Genomic DNA, 23,173 nt, shown 5'->3' with positions numbered 1-23,173 from the left:
TGGTGATTAGCTCACATCAATCATATTCACATCTGATTCAAGTTTTCAAGATTAAAGAAAACTGAACAGTTGCAGATGCTCTGCTAAAGACAGTCAATACTGTCTCAGTTACACAATGGTTTAGTTTATGATTAACAAATCTGTGATATATCAATGCTTATGATTAAATAAAAATAAAATGACTAGGCAAGTAAAACTTTTCTATGGCATGTTAAAAATGGCCAGTGTCTGTGATTAGATTCAAATTCATGCAGATCATTAGAAATTATTTTATGTAGTTTATTTACTGGTTCATACATGTCCTTTTTATGCATTCACTCTCTTGACTGAACTGACAGTTTAACATTCTAAGATATGTTCAGAAAACCAAACTCTGGCACAACTGCTCTTTTTCTTGTCATTTTCAGGCTTTTAATCCAGAACAGCACATAATTCCAGCATCATTAGTTTGAAAATAACACCAACTGACCTGCCAAATAGGTGCAGAATCAACCGTTGTGGGTACTTTATCAAATCATTAGACAATTTAGTAGATTTTGGGATATAAATATTGTCCTCTAAGAAGGAGCCTCCAACATTAGCCAAAAAAAAAAAAAAAAAACAAAGAGTAAAAAGCAACCCCCCCCCACACACACACACACACACACATATTTAATGGCCTAAGAAATATTTTGTAATTGTTTTCTTTGAGTTTGTTTTTTTAGAGTGTAAGAATATGATAGCTTTATGAATTGTCAGTTTGTGTGTTGATCTTCAACATGTTTACCATTAAATATTTTAATTTAATTACCATATTTGAAAATTACAAGAAAATAAGTGTTGTTTTATAAGACAAATCACAGAAAATTAGTTCTTATTTCTATTTCATTTTATTTTTGTGGTATCTGCAAACAAGTTGTAAAAATGAAAGCAGTTCACTGATTCAAAATCACATTTCAAAATAAATATATTTACATCTAATCAGTGATTTTATTTCTGGAGACTTATAAAACTTTAATAGCCAAGTTGATTTCAAAACCAGATAAAACTATATATAGTTCTTAAAAAAAATAAAAATAAAATATGAAATATAAAAGTTGATAGTGAAAGGAAAGTGTCAGTCATCAGTGAGATGATGTATGCTGACATCCCACATGCCAAAAGAATTATTGTCATATCAAAGAGACAAGAAGGACACCACTTTTGTACTTTTCCAGTAATTAGGGTTTAATTAATGATAATTTAATTTAATAAGGCAATTGGGAGATATATTCTTATCCAAAGCATAACGATTTGTTATTATATAACGATTGAAGTTTTGAATGAATTTGAAATGGTTTTTCAATGCAAACTGGCAGCATAAGAATATGGCAATCTCCTCATTGAGAGTGACTCATAACTTAGAACAAATAGGAAATATTTGATCCCCTATTATCAATACATGCTATTATAATTATCAGATAACAACCATTACAGTATGTCTCATTCACACATATGGGCCGTCATAACTGGCTCAGAGATGTGTTACTCCGCCACTATCGCCCACATCAGAGTACTGGTCTCTGTATTTTCCTTGGAATTTTCTAGCTATTTAACCCTTATGTGGTCTTTGTTTGGGGTATACACTCATGGTCTTTGGGGTCTCTAGAGATTTGTCAAGGTTTAGGTTTTTTTTTTTTTTTCAATAGTTACAGTATGATTATAGAATCAAGCCTGAACAAGATATTATAAAGAGAAAAGTTAGAGTCTTTAGAGTTTATCATTTATTTCAATCATCTATTTTTCATATAATTCTACAAATTTAATGTACTGTACACTTCAGTTACTAATTTTAGAGAACAAAAATTAACAGAAATGAACAGTTATATATTATATTATACTACATAAACATCAGAATCTATTCTTTCATCTCTCTTTCTCTTTCTGTGAGTGTGACTTTTTCACACTAATATATAAACAAGATATCATTCCATTTTATATATATATATATATAGAGAGAGAGAGAGAGAGAGTGAGAGAGATCTAGAAATTACAAAGTCTAATGCAATTTGGACAAAGATAACTTTTTTTTTTTATTTTATCAAACGTCATTTGGAGGTCAAAAAGACCCTGAAGACCGCATAAGGGTTAAAAGAATCTCAGGAATCCTAGATTTAAGAATGAGTATATTACTGATAATGTTCAGTAATACATTTGTTGTGTTTGTGTGGCAGTTTTAAACTCACTATAAACTGTAAAAAGTTATAATAAATGACCACAATTAACACAAAACATGCATGTGTCACAATAACAGAAGATGACACAGAGGTCATGTATAAGCAGGTCTGTATTAGCAGGAATGACAGAACAAGTGATGCAAGCAGGTGAGTAAACAGGTTCACAGAATGAGCTGGATGAAGTGATAAAAGACGAGATGAGGACAGGTAAGTATGCCAAAGTGAGTGATCAGGCAGTTCTAGAGGGAACAACAAGACCAGACATGTGATGTCTGATGATGACATATGATGAAGATATCATTTTAGGTTTATTGTATTTGGTTATATAGCCTATCGGTTCACTATGATCAGTGTCGGTTTAATGCAATAAAAACAGTGCTCATTTAAAAAACAGAAAACAATGTGCCAAACAGTTAAGTGTTGTTCATTTTAATATATTGGTTGATTAATACTTTTACTGAAATAATGCAATGTAATGAGTTACAGGTCTGTTTCATTCTTCGTCGTTGATACGCATTGTTTGACATGTTTCACGCTCAGAAATTTTGAGATGTTACTGCGCAGAAGTTCCTTCTTCATGCCTCAGAAACATAAACGGAGATCTCATGTGTGTTTCATTTAATTTTAAACTTTGTTGTCTCTTAAACGAAAGTGGAAATGTGGAAAGTGGAATATTTGCAATTCTAAATTATTATAACTATAATTAACTATTTTAGCTACAATATTTGTCAAACTGTGTTGCTGTGTTTTTCTAAGGCATCTTCTGAATGTGTGATTCTCTTGTCATATTAAAGAAACTTAAACAACATTGTTAGGTACATTCTTGTAGGTTTCTTGTTTCTCCCAACCTGTTTCATAACATTTCCCAGAAGTCAGTCAAATCAATCAGTGACTTTTCTTTAACTTATTAATGATTATAGATATTATTTCTGCTTTGCTTTAAAAAAAATCATCAGCTATTTACACTTGTAAGTGTAAAGTTACAAACAATTTGTTAATTCATTTAAATTTTTACCCATTTATTTATCTTTTCAATCAATTTTAACATCTGTTAAATCAAATGCTACTTTACTTTACTTTACTTTTAATTTTTCACCCAAACCCAAACCATCCAAGTTAAATACATCCATACACACAAGTTAAATACATAATGGGCTTCTGTTAAGTAAACTGTAGTGATTGAGAAAACAACCAACATATACAGTGACCTCCATAAGTATTGGAACAGTAAAGACAAAATTGCTTTCTCTGCTGTGGAGTCAAGACATTTGCAAATATGATTAAAAGATGAATATGCGACAAAACTACAGAATGTCACATTTTATTATTAGGTCTTTCGACACATACACGTTTAACCAAATAAAAAGGACAGCACTTTACAAGTTTATCCCACTATTTGACATGAACATAAGTATTGGAACAGTTGAATTTAAGGCAGATGTAAAAGATTAAAAGCTAATATTTAGTTGCAGATCCCTTGCATGCAATCAGAGCAGTGAGTCTGCAACCCATAGACAGCACCAGACTCTTGGTCTTATGCTTTGAAATGCTTTCCCCCAGCCTTTAATGCAGCCAGTTCCAACTGTTGCTTGTTTTGGGGAGTTTCTGTCTTTAGTCTCCTCTTCAGCTGGTGAAATTAATGTTCAATCGGATTTAAATCTGGAGATTGATTTGGGCAATCTATGACTTTACATTTCTTTGCCCTGATAAAGTCCTTGACTGAACTGGCAGGGTGTTTTGGTCATTGTCCTGATCCAATATAAAGTGCTTTCTAATGAGTTTGGTGGCATTTTCTTGAATATTGGTATCCAAGATGATTTTGTACCCTTCCAGATTCATTCTGCTACTGCCATCATACATTAAGTCATCATTAAAATAAAGAGGTCCTGTTCTAGAGGCAGCCATGCATGTCCATGCCATGACACCACCTCCACCAAGCTTTACAGATGAGGTTGTATGCTTAGGATCATTCGTAGTTCACTTTTTTTCTCCACACTTTTGCTTTCCAGTCACTTAGATAAAGGTTAATCTTTGTCTCATCGGTCCATCAACTCCAAAACTCTACTGGCTCACATTTGTGAAGAATCTTGCCTTTCTATTTTCGTGCTGATCAGAGGTTTGCATCTTGCTGTGTATCTTCTGTAATTCTGTGTCAAATTCTCCTGCGGACTGTAGATTGACAAAGCATCACCCCAGCTTTCTGGAGGTTGTTGGTGATTTTACAGACATGTATTTTGGGGTTCATTTTCACAGCTTTTATGATTTGTCTGTCATCAACTACTGTTGTTTTTCTCAGCCGATCAACTCTTGATTTCTACATGCCCTTTGTTTTTCCTATAGTTCTAACTGACCTCCTCTTTTCTTTTAGCATCCAAATTGCTTGCTTTTCTTTCAGAGTCATCTTCCTCATCTTCATCCTGGTTTGTGTGTGTCATCATCGAATGCAAGACTTAGAATGCAGAAGCAATGGATATAACTGATAAAACACATTCCCTGCTTTTAATATCTAAAGAATTAATGCAACAGCACACAGCTGAACACTTAGAAAGATCTGTGAGGCAACTGTTCCAATACTTACAGGTATGCTCACATCCGATAGGGAGATGAAACTCTAAAAGTGCTGATCTTCTTCGCTGGTAAAACATCTTTGTGTTTAATCACCGAATAATAAAATGTGACATTCTGTAGTAATGTGACATTCTGTCTCATATTCATCTTTTAATCATATTTACAGATTTCTTGACTCCACAGCAAACAGAACAATTTTGTCTTTACTGTTCCAATACTTATGGAGGTCACTGTATTTTCCTAAAAGTATCTTCTGTAAATTGCTGTAAAAAGTCAGTATTTAGATCAGTGTGTTAATTCATCTGAATGACATGAAAAAAAAAAGATTTACATACAAAGCTGAAACTACATCGGGACATTCCAAGTGTTCTCATGTCTTTAACACAAACCATCTTTAGATGTAAACAACAAATTAATTACTTGAGTGTCCCTGCATTAAGAAGACTGTAACACCTACTACAGTTTTTCATTGAAGTAATTTGGTGTCCTATAGCATATAATTGCGTACAGTAAGTGTCTGTGCAAAATCAAATATATGCAAACCACTGGAATTTAACTGAATTGTTCATTAAAAGTTTTTTAAAAAAACATTTACTGGTTAATTTATGTTATTTTAATGTTTGCACTCTTTTTATTGATTTACTTATAATTTAACATTCGGAAATGTTCAAACTACAACACTATTGATTATTTTTTTCTTTTTATTTGTGCCTCAATGATATTTACAGCATGTAATTGTTGTGTTTAAAGATGTAGTCTTGTCTATCACTCTTCTGTCTGTCAGCAGGGACGTCATAATCATTATATCTCACTTTAACAAAAATTACTTTCGTTCTTTATATACATTCCTAACATTTTAAAGTGGCATGTTATATTGTGTTTAGCTTTCAACCCCTCATGTTATCAGAGCATCTTGTGGTCTAAAATAAACTTCAAACAGTAGTTACAGGAAAGGTTCTTGTGTAAAAATGTTGCCCCTCTTGTTCTTGAATTCCCGTCAGCATATAAGATGTCTCAGGGGTTAGTTCATGCTTCACATATGTCAAAAAGGAGTAAAAATGTATGCATCCAGTAACCAGTATCATTTCTGAACATTTGGAACATATAATTTAAATCAGCTATATCAGATGTTTCATATCAAGATTGTACCAAAGTATAAAGATTGTACTGAATCACATATGGAAAGTTATGAATGCACTTCACTTATTAGACATGGTATTTCATTGCATGAAAATATGGTGATCATCTTATTATGAGTGACTCCTAACTTGAAACAAACAGCAGTTATTTTAACACCTATCAAGACATGCTATTATGATTGTTAGGTTACAACAACCCGTGGGAGGGGTGGTCTTCGTGTCACCACAAGGATAGTTACACCAGTACATTTTGAAATGTATTGGTCCTCATGAGAAAACAAGCTTATAAATCATACAGAATGAAGTGTTTTTTGAAAATCTAAAAATGCAGAAGGTTTTCTGTCAGGGGTAGATTTATGTGTAGGGTTAGGTGATTAAAAATACCATTTGTACAGTAGAAAAACCTTTTATTCCTGTGGAATGTGCCCATAAAACATGGAAACCCAATGTGTGTAAGTGAGGAATTATAGGAACAAATTGGATGACAGGGACCTCTGGTGAAACTGAGTATTAATGAGAGTGGAACTGGAAAAAAATTAATTGTGATTTCCTTGTTTGGAAAAGTGATAATTAAACAGAGACATAATGAACCATATACATTAAATGCAAAACAGCTGAAAAGCAGTTAAGTTGCCTAATAATCAGTGGAAAGAAACTGATCTCAAGACTGAAGAGAAATCCTTAAAAACTTAGAACTATTTTGCAAAGACACACAAAGATACACATTACAAGGAATTAGGAAGGCGTGTGGAGAATGAGGGAACAAATGGGATGACAGGGACCTCTGGTGGTTGATCTGAGAGTGCATCTTTGAATTACGAAACAGAAACATGAAATATAAAGACCTGAATTGCAACAGACATGGATTACTTGTAAATAAATAAACATATAACTAAATCATGATTTCCAGCCTTGAGAAAGTCAAGGAAATCGGCAAAATCTTTTTTGTTTACACATATTAAATTTAGAAATTTGGTACCACCCACCAATTTTTGTTGAACTATTTCCTAAGAGCTTTATCTTGTAATCACTAACAACTGGAAACAACTTTATTGGTTAAAAGTGTGGAAGACCTGAATGTAGCCTGGGACTAGAGAATTAAACCTCTCACAAGACATTTAGCTGTAAATGCACAGAAATGTTGGTTCCATTAAAATTAGTCTATGGTGACATCATAAATGTTATTATAATAATGTTAGGACAGGGTTTATTTATCAAGTTTGTTAACATTCAACAACTATTTTTCTTTAAATCTATCTGAACTATAAACATACTGGGCTTCTGGTAAATGAATTGTCAGATTAGCCTTGTATCATGGAGAGAAGAAACAACATGGCTTACAAATATCTTTAGACAATGAATGTTAATACATTTTAAATTAATGTTTTAATGAATAGAAACCAATTTAATGTGGATTTGAATGAAGCCATGAGACAGACTTGCCTCTCTGCATTACTAAGCATCTCTGTACTGTACGTTTTTCCCATAAAAGCATTCTTTTCCATTTCTGTTGACCTTTAAGAGACATTTACTGGTGACTGATAATGTTGGCGACCCTCTGGTGATCAAGTGTGGGGTTTTCTGTTTGTCTGACTGTTCATTTCAAAGCTTGGAGAACTACAGTGGTAAGGACAATAAATTACAATTCACATACACCACAGACCGAGTCTTATTATGTTTAATAGTAAGCATTGTATTTTTTATTTGAATAGCTTGGAACATCAGTTGTACTTTTTATATTGCATTACATTTACATAGATATATATAAATGTATCTTGATGCATAAATTGTATATGTGTTATGGTAGAATCAGGTGGAATTAATTGCTCATCAATTTTTGAGGTTCAGTTATTGGTTTAACATTTAATGCGTACATGCTCTTGATTTCTATATATTTCTATAATTTAAAAATCTGTGGGGAAAACACTGTCAAAGTGGATAATGAAAGCGAAAATCACATTTGTGAGTATGTCCCACATGAACTGAGTTTTAAGGTATCTTCTATGCTTTCAGGAATTCAGGAACATGAGGGGCAACATTTTTTTTTGTTGTTGTTGTTGTTGTTTAGTTTTAGTTCAGTTTTAGTGCTTGGAGTTTAATTTAGATGTTAGAATGCTGTAATCAGATGGGTTAAACACTAAACACAATATGACACAACACTTTGAAACACAACTGATGTATAAGAATATATAGAGTTTCAATATAATTATTATAATTATAAGTGCAATATAATTATGATGTCCCTGCTGACAACCATTTTGTTATGCAAACAAAAATATATACATATATAACTTAGTTGGAACACAGAGGAGAAGAAATAAATTAATGTGAAATTAATTACAATCAAATAATTCAACAATGAATTCATTTGAATTTTTTATTGTTTTTCCAGATGGCTTTTTTCGGCTGCTACTTATGCTAAAGGAAACTTTGGAAAGGTGTATAAAGTAACCTGTGAAAATACCCATGCAGCTCTTAAGAAATTCCTTGCTCTGCTGTATCTAAACAAGAAATTCAGAAAGAGAAAAATATATACTGATGAGCATTTGTATATATGCTTAAAACATAATAATAACAATAAGAAGATGATTTTTGCTTATTACTGATTTAAAAAAATAATTTAAAAAAAGATATTAGACATTTTAACCTGCTGTTTGTGATATTTCATATTTGGCACATCACATGTGATCTTATTGCAGGTCACTGAATCATTCTGAACCCTGTGAACCCTGGCTGGACTCCCAGGGCATGTGGAATATCCCACTGGAATTGATTTCTGTGAAAACTCTGCTTATGTTCGGCCCACAGTCATACATGGAGGTACTGTTAAAAATTACATTTTAATTTATCTATTTTTATTTACTTTTTTTAAAAAAATCTAATCTATTCTAACCTTAGTCAAACACTAGTTGAAATTCAAGAATGTTTAAATTAAAATAAAGAAAAACTTAGACATTTGTGTAGAAATGTGCTCCACGAACTAATAGCCAGTAGTCAATCTGTCAAGTAGATAAAAATATTTAGTGTATCACTTCTAACCCCTAATTATTCAGAAAGCTACACAATTTAAAATGACAAAAAATATATAAACATACATAACATTTATCTCTGTGCACAAAATGTAATTTACAGCTCAACCCACAATCTTTAATGATATACTATAGTTTGATTTTTAATAATGCAGGTAGTGCTGCTAGATTTTGTTATTTTCTTTCTCAGCTAACAAAGACTGTGATGATCATCATTATCTGTGGCATGTGTGAAGGCCTCACTTATATGCACGGCAAGAATATCGTTCACCAGGACCTCAAGCCTGACAACATCATAGTGAGTTAATGAAGGTTTTTCTAGCTGTGAGACATAATTTCTGATGTGTGTGAAAAAAAAAAGATTAATAAAGTTGAACATTTTTAAATAATTTTAAGTAAACATACCAAACTGTAACAGATTTTACTGTTATTCATAACATTCCATATGTAATATAGTACAATCTTCATGCTTTGATAAAATATGAATGCATCTCCAGAGCGGATTAGACAAAAACAACAGTCTAGGGGAAGTAAGAAAAAATAAATTAAAACTTCCATTCATATCAAGGATGCATTAAATTGATCAGTAAACTCATTTATGATGCAATGTTACAAATGATTTATATTTTCAAAAAATGCTGTTCTTTTGAACTTCATATTCATCAAAGAATCCTGAAAAAATAAAATGTATCACAGTTTCTACAAAAATATGAGGTAGCACAATTGTTTTACTGTATTTTTTTTTCAGATTATATCATTTTACTGTAATTTTTCTTGAGATTTATAAAACATCAATTATAAATTATACAGGACATATTTTTTTCCAGTACATGTAATATATTTGTTGATTATGATCAGTGTCAGATCAGTGGAATAAGTTAAATAAATTATTGGTGTTGTTCATTTTAATATATTGGTTGATGATTAATAAGTTGATTTTTACTGATTTGATTAAAATGTAAGGTGTTTAATTATCAACTTAGTTTCAGATGTTTCTCTTAAAAGAATGTGGAAATGTGGAAAGTGCAATTATTTGCAGTTTGTAGTTTCACCACTAGAGGGTGTGTTCAATCACCAAAAAAGTTATACAGCCAAGTTGGTTTAAATGAAGATAGTCTTGTGAATAGCCTAACACACACACACACACACACACACACACACACACACACACACACACACACACACACACACACACACACACACACACACACAGTATGAAAGGGTTTGATTTTAATGATTGAGTTTCTATGTTTTTCTAAGGCATTTTCAGAATGTGTCATTCTCTTGCCATGTTAAAGAAATATGTCCATTTACAAAAATACATTCTTTGCTACATTCCTGCATGTTTCTTGTTTTTCTCAACCTGTCTGATAACATTTCCCAGGAGTCAAAGGGGCCTAAAACATGTTTCTAGTACATAGGAAGACTTACTGCTTAATTGGAACAAATGGAACAAAATGGAACAAAATAATATTAGGGTACACTATTAGAAATAATAATAATAATAATAATAATAATAATAATAATAATAATAATAATAATAATAATAATAAAAGCTTTCTCTCTTAATGAATCAATCAAGGACTTTTCTTTACCTTATCCTAAGCAAATCTTCAACTTCAGTGAAAGCAAGACAATTTTAACTTTGCATTTACATTAACACTGAATTAATTTATATTTGCACTTTATATTAATCTATTAGTTCTATAGCATACATACAGGGTGAATTCAGTGACATTCATTTTGACAGAAACAGGCCCAATTTACTTCACTGTGGTTTCTTAGTCTTGTGTTATATGTAAAATATATAATGTGTTATTGACTTAATTAGTAGTGTGATGGTTTATTGAATGCTATCGGTTTTCTACAAGCATAAATAATGTACAGTATGATTAGATATAGCTTAAATGTTACAATAAATTAGGACAGCACTAACAATTTTACAGTAAATTCCATTCTGTACTGTACCATTTGATTATATGCAGTTCGTCTTTCCAACCAGCAGAGGGTGTTTGCGAACGTTTGTAAAAATCAGTGAAACTACTTTCAGTTTAAAGTGCATTCCTGTGAAAGAAAGTGTGCTTATTATCATTGCATTTATGTGTGAACAGTAGATGATAATTTCACATATATATCAAAATCGATAAAGGTGATCACATTTAACAAAAGAAATGCAAGTCAAATGTTTGGACATACTTGAATTTTATAAACGTTTGATTTAAAGCCTTGTGCTCATATGCATGAAACAGAAACAGACAAATATAGACCCCTAAACTGAAATTTCTAATCATATAATAAACAAATAATTCTGCATTACATCGAGATGGTATCCTATATATCCACATTTTATTTAAATAAATCTGGTCTGAAATGATATGTGTGTCATTTCAACTGATGTGAAGTTTTCTAAAAAGTTCAATTGAAAATATAACTTTTTAATTGATTCATTCATTCCTTTATACCAAATGAAAACGAATACATTTAAATCAAACCTTAACTGATTTTTTTTTTTTTTTTTTTTTTTTTTTTTTTTTTTTTTTTTAAGAAAGAACTTCAATATTTAGGTGCAGTGGTTTTGTTGTCAATGACCCATCTGTACAGTGAGATCACCTGAGGGTGTGATCATCATGTGACAGTGAGAATCTGAATCATCAGTGGGGTGTGTCATCGGTGAAGCACCTCTAATGATTGGCTCACAGAGGAGAAAGAGAGCTAGAGAGATATACATTACCTCATAGCACAGGAAAAAGAGATGAAGTCATGCTCACCTGACTCATATTCCCAGCTCAGAGAGCCATTTACACTCAATGTAAACCCCAAGTGTTTACGTGTGTGTGTGTGTGTGTGTGTGAGAGAGAGAGAGAGAGAGAGAGAGAGAGAGAGAGGAGGGGGAAGGGTCAGTACTGTCATAGAGCTCAACAGCAGGAAGACCTGAGTGATGGCCATTAATAATAATATCCCTTCAAACATAAATGATAAAGCAAGAAAATATAAGCACTTATTATAGAGGTATATTATATTATATTATTATTAATGTTGTTGTTATTTACAAATAAATAAACACCAATCATGTATTCCATATTAAGTGTGATTAATTAATTTAGAATTTATATATTATATAGCATTGTGTATTGTTGTATAGTATATATTGTATTATATTATGCATTACTTAACTATTAATTAAACACAGTTAATATGGATTTCGTAATTTTCACAAGCCATATTATGTAAATAATTATTTGTGCTTAAAATCCAGATGGTGCTTTAGAAAAACATAGCAATGCATTGACAAATATTAGATGAAAATAGGGAAGTGGGTCTTTTTTAATATTTGTTTGTTTTTGCCATGCTATTTTTATTAATAGTGTTATTGTTGTTGTCGCTATCACTGTTATTTACGAATTTTACAAATCATTTAATCCATATATTATTATATTATATATGACTTATATTATAATTCTGTATTAATTAAGTCTTAATTAATCACACTTAATATGACAATCAAGTAATCCATATTAAGTGTGATTAACTAATACTAAAATTATATAAATCATAATTTGTTCGCATGTAACATATTTAGATATTATGTGTAAATGAATTATGATTTATTATTTTATTGTATTATAATTCTGTTGTGTATTAATTAAGCTTAAGGTATTAAGGCTGACTTATTCATGTCATTGTTATGTGACACCACATTACAGCATGCATGTGTACTGACAAATGCTCTGCTGGATGATGTCATATTAGGTCATTATTTAGAGAATGTGTGTGTAGTGAGCACTATATGAGTATATGAGTATATGCAAACATATTGGCTCTTCCAGGAAAGAGAATCTTCAGCACAGACTTTAAGAGACGCTTCCAATGACTAGACGCAGATTCGACTGAAACAAGCAAAGTGAATGAGCGGAAAGACAAAAGGGGGACTTGATAAACAAAAGACCCAGGCCCACAGACAGACGGAGCAAGCAGGGAAACATGATCTGTTATCCATAGCTGATATTGATTTGGGCCTTGGGCTCCCAGTGGAGACCATTAATGGAGGCAAATGACCTTTTGGACATACTGACTGTCACTAAGGTGCTGGCACTGATCCAGAATATGTGAGAAAGGCCCATCATGTACAGCTCATATTAGTGCTGCTATCTGATCGACTCATGCTGATGCAACTTTAAGTGTCCAGCTGTCTGACTGACCAATGAAAACACCGGAAAAACTGCAGATGCAAATGAGAAGAGACTGAGTGTAAGCAATATCCTCTAAATTTCCATGAGAAGAATTTCATAAGCATTTCCTAGGAAAGCAGTTAAGTATGCTTGCTTTTGATGGTAAATAAATATGACATTCTGTGTAGTCAATATGTAAATGAAACCAGTTACTACACTACACTCTCATGTTGTCACCATAACCACTATTTTTTTTTTCAAAGCTGATGCATTGCATGCATTTGTAAGTATATGCCTGCATTTCATCCAAATCATATATTTATGGATATTATTTATAATATTTATTTCAACACACACACACATTGTATTTTTGAATTATTAGTGTTTAAACTGTTTTATCTAACCCTAACTAAATTATAAATAATATGTTCCATTGTGACAACTTACCCCATATATTGTGACAACACCATGCATGCATGTTACAGCACCACTTTAAGGTCATTGTATGATCAAATTTAATATTTTTTTTTAGATATGTACATGTATTTTTTTTTTTTTATGTTAGTAGATTTTGTATAGATTTAGCCTATGTGTCAGTACAGAATCTGATTTTCAAAAATAAAATATTAATTACCATTTTAATATACAATAAGACAATAAGAAATTCATTTGTTTAATATTATTAAATAGATTTAAAATATCAACAGCTGGTATTGGTTCATCAATTCAAACTAAAATATAGTTGGTTGATGATTATTATTATGTTGTTGTTGTTGTATTAACTACAATATGTTGTATGTTATTATAATATCTCTTTACAAAAACAATTGTGTGCTTTTATTCATGTTTAAACTGTTTTAATCAATATAAACTAGCCAATAAAATGCTATTGAATAGGTTCCATTTTGACAACTTACCCCACATAGTGTGACAACATGCCCCAATTTAAGGTCAGCATATTTTGAATATATATATAAATGATATTAAAAAAAATAATAATGTTGAAAATATGGATTGGTATTAATAAGTGTAACTACTAGTATTATCAGTTTGCTTAATATAAATGATATTTTTAAAATAATATTTAATGCTTTTAATACTATTTTAAATATCAACATCTGGTATCTTCAATGCAAACTACAATATATCTGTATTAATATTCGTATTAGTATTATTGCTGCTGCTGCTGCTGCTGCTGTGGCTCTTGTTTTTCTTCCAGATTTCATCTTTGCCGCCAGGCGTGGCATCATGAGGACAGTATCGTCTGAGGTAGAAAAACACGAATGCTCTTTGTTCAAGGTTTCCCTGCGATGCTGCTAGACACGTGCTCGCTCTCCTCTCTCTCTCTCTCTCTCTCTCTCTCGCTACCATAAATGTGCAGTGCAGATCCTGCAACGTCTGTCTGATAACTCCCCGCGTCTCTTCTTCTCAGCGCCTCTCAGTGTAACAGCACTCCATGCGCAACGGTAGTCCAAACAACAACTCAGTGACCCGCTGCAACCAACGGCAAACAGGGTGGGCGGACCCCCAGATTATGTCAGTTTAACTCTTTCAGTTTGGGGAAATATTGGGGCCAGATATTTCAGTTCCTCGACACTCGCCGCGTATTTTCGGTCATGTTATGACACTCCGCTGATCAAACATCACAACAGAAGTGCTGTTGTTGAGATGCAGAGCAGCAGCTGCATGGTGTTGTTTGCGGGCGCACATGTGTGATCATTCTGGCACGCCTCTCCCCACAACACAACACAATAAACTATGATTTTGTAGCCTTATATTTACGGCATAAAATTATGTTTTGGATAATTTATTAGAATTGAGTTGTTGTTTGACAAAGGAGTCTGAAATGCAACGGGATGGATGGATGGGTGGATGGATAGATGGATGGACGGTGACTGTCTCAGCGAGGCAGGGCATGGCAAGCTGTTTGAACATTTATTATTTTACATTAGTAGCTTATCCATTTTAGAAATAAATAAATAGATTACCTAACAACAACACTAAAAATAGCGATTATTTTTAGTGTTATTATATAAGTTATTAATAGAGACCAGTATATTTCTCAAGCTTAAAGGATAAAAGAAGTAGGTAATACATTTTACTAATATACAATTTTCTTAATACAAACGTCATCTTTTTTTGTGTAATGCTGCTATTCTTTACTGGTGTTCATATTAATATTTTTATGAATAATGATTACTCGCAGGTGATAATCAAATTACAACATGCAATCAACCAACCAATCAATATAAAACAACATGTTGTTAAATGTCCCATAAATGTAACTGTATAAGTATTACTACAAAAATGCATTAAAATAATAAAACAATGATACTAAAATATCTAAATATGTTGTTTATATTTTTTGAAAATGAAATTTTATTTTTATTACAAGGTAGAATTAAAACAGTGTTTTTTGTTTATAGTTACTTTATCATTACAGTCATTTTGAACCAGTATTACTTTTTTATAATTTATATAATAAGAATTATAACATTTATTTAGATTAACTGGATACACATTACTGACAAAACAAACAAAATAACATAATATTGAAATATGCTTTGTGCATATTATGTTGTATTTTTATTCGATTTATTTGTTGAAATATTAGTAATAATTTTGTTTATTGTTACTTAAAATAGAAACGAATCGGTTTTATTTAATTTTTGTATACAAAATATGATTATTTTACACACACACACACACACACACACACACACACATACACACACACATATATATATATATATATATATATATATATATATATATATATATATATATATATTTTTTTTTTTTTAATTTATACAAATACGAAATTGAAAAAGTAATAATAATACTAATATAAAAATGTATTCATTTGATTTAAATTTTGGTTATTGTTATATTTTTTTTTATTATTTTTTTTTAAATAAAGCAGTATCTTTAGTAAGAAAAATACAAACAAACATGCTGCTCAGTCACAGTACCAATGACATAAAAATAGACTGATTCTGGTGAATACATGCAGCAGCAGCTTGCCATAGGCGGGGACTGAGCGAACCAGACGGGGTGGAGCAATCGCTTCGCCTGGCCCCTCTCGGCGCAGACATCCTTGTGTCCCGTTCGTCTTGTGCGTATCGGAACCGGAGAGGGGGCTGGTCTGTGGGAGGGACTAGCGCAAAGGGGGGACTAGGACCAGGAGGGGGCGGGGTGGCGGCTAGGGTGCTGTTCCTCCAGTCTCTTACCAGTGTCTTTGTCCACACTCTTTTGTTAGCCATGCCTAGCTTGCTGGTTCTAGCAGGGATAATGGAGAAAAATGGGGGCTACGGCGGGGATTTGGCCGGCTCCGGCTTCGGCAGCGAAGGTCTCCTGGTGCCAACCGAGGAAGAGGAGGACGATTCCCGTGCCCTTAGAGTTGCGCTGGGCCAACTGTCGCTGCTGGGTCTTGGAGAGGGCGAGGACCGGGCTCCTGCGGGTGGAGGTGGTGGTGGAGTTCCAGACAGGAGTAACGATAACCACCACAATCACATCCCAGCCGATTCAGGGATGTTACAAGGGAAGAACAAGTTGTGCGCCCTGTACGAGAGCTCGCCCACCGAAACCAAAGGACGGGGCTGCAACATAACGGAGTGCGTCCCCGTGCCAAGCTCCGAACATGTGGCCGAAATAGTGGGGAGGCAAGGTAAATACAACGATGCGCACTTTCACATGCTTTCCAACTCGTTGTTCTCCAGGGTGCGCAGCTCAAACTAAGTGTGGAGCTGTCTTGACAAAGAAAAAGGGAGTGGTGATGCTTTTAACATTTCTGTTTTAGCCACAATTCAGCACTCTGTTTCAGCGCGTACATGGGCATTTCCTCTTAGCTTTAAGCAAACTTATCAGTGGGTACGAGAACAAAGGCGTTATTCCACATCCACGCCTTCAATGTCAGCACGCTGCTTTCCCTTTGTCGTCTGAGCGCGCGTAATTCTGCTTTTTGAAACATAAAATGGAACGCGTGTGCGCTCGCTGGATACAATGTAACAGTCAACGGTCTTTGTTGACTGGATACATTGTGTCACTCGCTCCTTCGCGCTCCTCTGTAGTTCCTGGGGGCTTTCATATGCAGCACCACGTTGTTTTTGTCAAGCTACCTCAGACAAAGAGCACTTGTCGGGTAACTTTAGTCAACCGCTGATGTCTCGTGAGCGTCTAAAAGTGCTGAAATTCTGACAGCGCGGTCAGACAAAGAAGTAAAAGTCCTCGTGTGCTTTGAGGGCAGAGCTATATAAACGTGACGGCGGAAAAGTTGTGTTTTTTGTGTGTGATGATATTTGGAATAAGTTGACGAGGTAACTGCTTGTTGTTGGATTACTTTGGTGACCCTGTTGTCTCAATAAGTCACTTGGTAATACGTTTCCAGCATCCTGGAAAGCCGTGTTGCATTTGGTCCTGGAGAAACAGACTATAAAGACTGTAGAGTCACGCCCCGTCTACCAGTACAACAGCCCTGCACTCAAAGCAGGGGGTCAGGAAGCCTCTGCTGTCCATTCATTTAGAGCATAATATCTCACCCAGATGAAATATGCACTAATAAACGTCCCAGCAAGCGGGTTCCCTGCATATGACGACTTTGTTGAGTTGAAAAGTGGCCTGCGTGCTTTCAGAATCCAAATGGGGCTAAGTTGGGAATGGGATGCAGTGAGCATGTGGCTTGGAAATTGCTGATTAAGAGGATTTGAAATGGGGTCTTTACCTCCTTAGTCACTGATAGTACAGCCACATCCTGTGACATTCGTTTGGCCTTTATTAGGTTAATTTAATTGCATCTTCTATGAATAGATGAATGCATTTGGCCTCATAATAACAAGTCAAAGTGATGGTGAAAAAAGCAGCACACTTGGGTATCCTTGTTATCGCCATTAGTTGGAATTTTGAGCTGTATAAGGTTCCAGTGCTTTGTTCACCTGCAGTGGCTGCCATGCAGTGAGAGGGACAATTCAGCGGCGGGAGGGAATCTGTGCTCCCTGCTGTCAGTGCTAGACAGTCCATCCAGGTTATTTTTTTAGCGTCTGCCGTACACAATGAGCATGAAACCAGTGTGCAGAGATCTATCCACTGAACAGCCCCCTGGGCGGAGAAAGCCACTCTTGATAAGACACCACTGAGGTACTAATAAATACTCTGGTGCTGAACACGAGGCAGATGCTGAGTAGCACCACACCTTGTCATGAATTCATATCTCAACAATAACTTTATGAGGGATTCTGCATGCTTGCTTTGTCCTCGAGTCAACTCCTGCAGAATAGCTGGGAAATTACATCTGAAGCACATTTCAATTTGGGTTTCCGTGTTGAATATCATAGTACCTGTAACTGACAGTTAGCACATGGTACTGTTGCAGAGGAGGCGTCATTCAGACAACAGTGATTTTTAAGCGCTATTGTATTTACAGGTTTTTGTTTTTTTTTGCATCATAATAGGATACGTCAACACAGAGCGGAAAATTTTAATGGGATTTATTATGTAAATACTTAAGATAATTAAAAGGAGACACATTTTTTCTATATAATGAATGAAAGGGCAAAATAATAGTGTAACGCAGACAGTGTAATGTAGAAAAATATATTGTTTTAATGGATTTTATACATTTAGCAAAACAGAGAGGAGTGAACGGTTATTTCCAAATTCACTTTGGGCCTCAAACACGAGCAGAAGAAATTTCAGTGTGCATTGTTCAATCAATAGTTTTATGAACAAAATGACAAAGAAAGAAAGAAAGATTAACACCGATATTTATTCTGTTTATGAATAAGGTTCAGTGGATGTAATCAAATACAACAAATTGCCAAGTAATTCTAATTTTTATCTTCAAAAATATTTTCATATATTTTGCACAAAATTGCAACACGATGCTCATTTTAATCAAAAGTTGTATTATAATACAACTTTTGTACAAAAAAACTGGTCAGACAAACAAAAAAAAAGTATAATTTAACATCTTTACATCTACAAAAACAGCAAAATAATGCCCATTTTTATAACCAAAAAATTATATTTAGTATATTTTGTGCAAAAAAATGCAATACAGTGCTCATTTTTAATCATCAAAAATTGTATTTTGGTATATTTTGTGTATAGGTTACAATAGAAAAAGGCATGGATCTGATGACTTTTGGAATGAATCTTCAGAATTTTGTATATTTAAGCATGGTAAAGTGATGAAACATGGTCAATTTAAACATTAAATTGTGTTAAAAAGAATAAACAGTACCGTACTTTTACTGAAAACTGAAATCACAATTTAAATTATTCAAAATGTTTAAATTACACTCAACACATGAAGAACTTTGTGATTGAGTTCCGCTGCAGATTCTGTGCATGGGTGACCTTTTGACCTGGAAACAAACAAGCAAAATAAGTATTATCTGACAAATTTTAGTACTCCTACTACTATAATACTCCTTCTCCACTCAACAGGTTGCAAAATCAAAGCTTTGCGTGCAAAGACAAACACCTACATCAAGACCCCCGTCCGAGGCGAAGAACCAGTCTTCCTCATCACTGGCCGCAAAGAAGACGTGGCCCTGGCCAGACGTGAAATCATCTCAGCTGCGGAGCACTTCTCCATGCTGCGGGCCTCCAGGAACAAGCTGGGAGTCTCTTTCAGCGGCTCACCTCCTGCGCCGCTACCTGGCCAGACCACCATACAGGTGCGGGTGCCCTACCGTGTCGTGGGTTTGGTGGTCGGACCGAAAGGCTCAACTATAAAACGCATTCAGCAGCAAACGTGCACTTACATCGTGACTCCGAGCCGCGATCGTGATCCCGTCTTTGAGATCACCGGCTCCCCCGGGAACGCTGAACGAGCAAAGGAAGAAATCGAGGCGCACATCGCCTTCCGCACGGGTGGCCTGCATGACCACAACAATGAGAATGACTGCTTGGGACCTGACAGCGGCAACGGGGGTCTGGAGAGCCGCCTGCAGCAGGTGTGGGGGCTACAGGGGGCCCCGCGCAAGCCACTTGCCAGCAGCTACCGCCAGAATTTCTCAGACGCCATGGTCGGAAGCAGTGGAGGAGGAGGAGGTGGGATGTACAGTAAAGGTGACTTTACCAACCATGGCAGTGGGGACAAGCCATGCTCCTACTTCGGATCTGACGGCACTCAAAGCTGGGGTGATCCTGACTATCCCAAACAGGTGGCTTACTACACCCAGCAGCGTTCCAAAAGCTTTGGAGGCCTGCCTCTTCCTCTGACCAGACTGTCGCCTGGACTGCCTGAACCGTGTGGCACTGGAAACTCAAACGCCGTGGGGTCTCCTCACGCCCAGGCACGCCGCGCCCACAGCGAGCCCACCGCCGTCACCACCGCATTCACCGGACGTCTCCCCGTGCCGGATTCTCCGCCTGCCGTGGCTCGAGAGTGCATGACCTGTTTTGAGAGCAAAGTGACCGCTGCTCTGGTCCCTTGTGGTCATAACCTCTTCTGCATGGAGTGCGCCATCCGAATTTGTGAGCTAAACCATCCGGAGTGTCCTGTCTGCCACACCCTGGTCACACAGGCCATCCGGATATTCTCTTAAAAAGTCAACTTTTTTTTTTTTTGCACTTTTTTTTTTTTGTGGTTCGTTTTTACTCTGCAGAATCAGTTCACTTTTAACCTTTTTTTATTTTTTTTTGGTCAGTATTCACTTTTTTTATTTATCAGAAAAAACAAAACCAAAACAAGCAGATATTTTAGAACACACTGCTTGGTTTACTAAAAAAAAAAAAAAAAAAAGAGGAAGAAGTATTTTCAGATTTTTCTTTTATATGTACACATATATACATATATATTTTATAAAAGTTTTTTTTTTAAAAATGGAAAGAACGTAGTTCTTAGCATGTTGGTTTGTTTTGCTTTATTTTATTTTATTTTTTACTGGTGCTGTTTTTTTTCCACATGCTGTGTGTGGACAGTAACAGAAGAAAAAATGTGAACATTTTACACTTTTCCTTTGCTGGGGAGGTATATTATTATATGAAAAAAAATATAATTACGAGTTTATTTCCTAAGATTGGAGTATAGTTTTACATCCCAGCATCTGGAAATGAGCGAGTATTCTTTTTTTAAGGCAAACTAGAATCTTAAATCTTTGCACCTTAAAACTGATGTAAAGTGATTGTCGAAAAGAAAATTACATTTCTACATGTCTATGTGAAATAGATGGTATAGAAATAGGGACTGATATATATGACCTGATGGCTTTAAATTCGGATCATGTTCTAAATGACACAATTACCGATGTAGTATCTGCTTTGCAAATCAATATTCGAACGGGTAATTGACGTGTAAAACAGGGAGTTTCTTTTTTTGTTTTGTTTCTGCACCAGTGAGCCTATTATGTGATGTATCTACAACGGTCTTATTAAGTACAATGCTGAAAAAAAAAAAGAAAAAACTATTTGAGCAAACTGATTGGTCAGCTCAAAAAACCTTGGAACTCGTCCAGCGTTCTGTTTTCAAGAGGATTTCCCGGGTTTTTTCAGTAACGTTTTTATTCTCTTTTCTGCACTCAGTCAGTATGTTAGGATTTTTTCTTTTCCACATTATTTAGTAAAACGCTGAGCATAAGGCATAAGATGAAGTACAAAAAAAAAAAAAAAAGGCAGAGGGGGCGATTGAGGGGAGGGGGTCTGTAATCTGATCCTGAATAGACCAAATAGACAAAAGCAAGTAAGACTCCGAGCTACAGTACAATGTAAATCACCCATTCCCGAGGTGCAAAGCGTCCTCTGACTGTCCGTCTGTACTGAGGCAGGTGTTGCATATCGTACTTTAGATTAAGTTTTTTTATTTTCTGAGGGTCGGGCTTGTTGGGGGGGGGGGGCTGTGCTCTAATTCTACGAACCGCTCATTCGCTGTAATGACTACAGAGCTCCTCCCTGTGAGTATATTGTTTTGTCGCAGTGGTGGTACAATCCCCGGAGCGCCCCGACATGGCCTGCCCTAGGAGGAGCTGATAATTAGCCATACATCAGAGTCCAGGTGCAAAGCAACTGCTGTAGGAAGGAGGGGCGGGTTGCATTGGGTTGAGTGAGTGTGGATGGGGAGGGCGCGGGGGGTGGTATAGTTGGTGCAGCTGGGGCCCCTCCTGTTGATCACTTGCCCGCTCTCGTTCTGGTATTCCCATTGGGGAGAAAAGGGGCCTCTTTTGTCCTGCCGTGGGGTGAAAAAAAATCCAAGAGCAGATTTTATTTCAAAGAGAAAAGCTGGCCATTCTGGGTAGAGAGTGTGACTAGATAGACCCAAAGCATTTTTCTTCTGAGATTTCCCGTTTAATGTGCACAAGAGGCAGGCCGTCGAAGTTTCCATGGAGTCTTCCTTCATGAGCGGGACATCCTGCCGTGACCCCCTCGAGACAGGCCTGCCAGCGCACGGTCACGAACAGCCAATCGGAGAACAACCTTGAACTCCACAATGAAATCAGACAATTGTAATTGACAAGAAAGGAAGGGGGGGTGGGGGGAGCGCCCAATTTGGTGGCCGCTCATTCTGAATCACATCACACACCCACTGCCTGTCTCATTGCAGGCTGGGGGATTTCGGGATAGGGGATTGGAGTGTTCGGAGGTTAGGGTCTTTTTTCCCCCTTTCGCTAGAAGGCCACTACAAAAGAATGGAGCCACTGAAAATGTACTCAGTTTGAAATGGGTCAGTTTTTCCCCCATCGAGCCTCTCTGCGCCATTGCCACGTGCGCGGTGTTAGAAGATATGCTAGGGTAAGCTTGTGATTGTATTTAACTTACTATAACGATTTACCTTTGAGCCATTAGCATCTTAAATATTAGTTCTGAAAAACTTTTGACTGTTACAGCAGATATACTTAGTTGTTTGCCTCATCTGAATTCATGTATTACGGCCGCAGTAGCGCCTTGTTTTGCTTTTGTTTCTATAAGCGTTAGTGGTATAAGGTACTTTGTTTAACTTAAATATATTTCCAGTCCCTTTAAGTAACTCAGATTTGCGATAAAAAAAAAAAAAAAAAAAAAAAAAAAAAAAAAAACCTGAAAAGGCTTAACAAATTAAAGCTCTTAAAAGCACCTTATTTTTAAGTAAGCAAACA

The 23,173-nt window shown here is 35.3% G+C and overlaps 1 protein-coding gene across 1 annotated transcript; it reads left to right on the top strand.

Annotated features, from left to right (window-relative positions):
- Window positions 1-16,296: 16,296 nt before the first annotated feature.
- On the top strand, window positions 16,297-22,122 carry LOC109105386 (RNA-binding protein MEX3B-like). Its single transcript, XM_019118703.2, has 2 exons — window positions 16,297-16,767; window positions 19,545-22,122. Exons 1-2 carry the CDS (start codon window positions 16,362-16,364, stop codon window positions 20,648-20,650), a joined length of 1,512 nt encoding a protein of 503 aa, XP_018974248.2. The 5' UTR covers window positions 16,297-16,361; the 3' UTR covers window positions 20,651-22,122.
- Window positions 22,123-23,173: the final 1,051 nt, after the last annotated feature.

Source organism: Cyprinus carpio, chromosome B16 (genome assembly GCF_018340385.1).
Source record: "Cyprinus carpio isolate SPL01 chromosome B16, ASM1834038v1, whole genome shotgun sequence".
Classification (NCBI taxonomy): Eukaryota; Metazoa; Chordata; class Actinopteri; order Cypriniformes; family Cyprinidae; genus Cyprinus; species Cyprinus carpio.
Note: the sequence above shows the minus strand (reverse complement) of the source record. Positions and strands in the feature narration are given on the sequence as shown.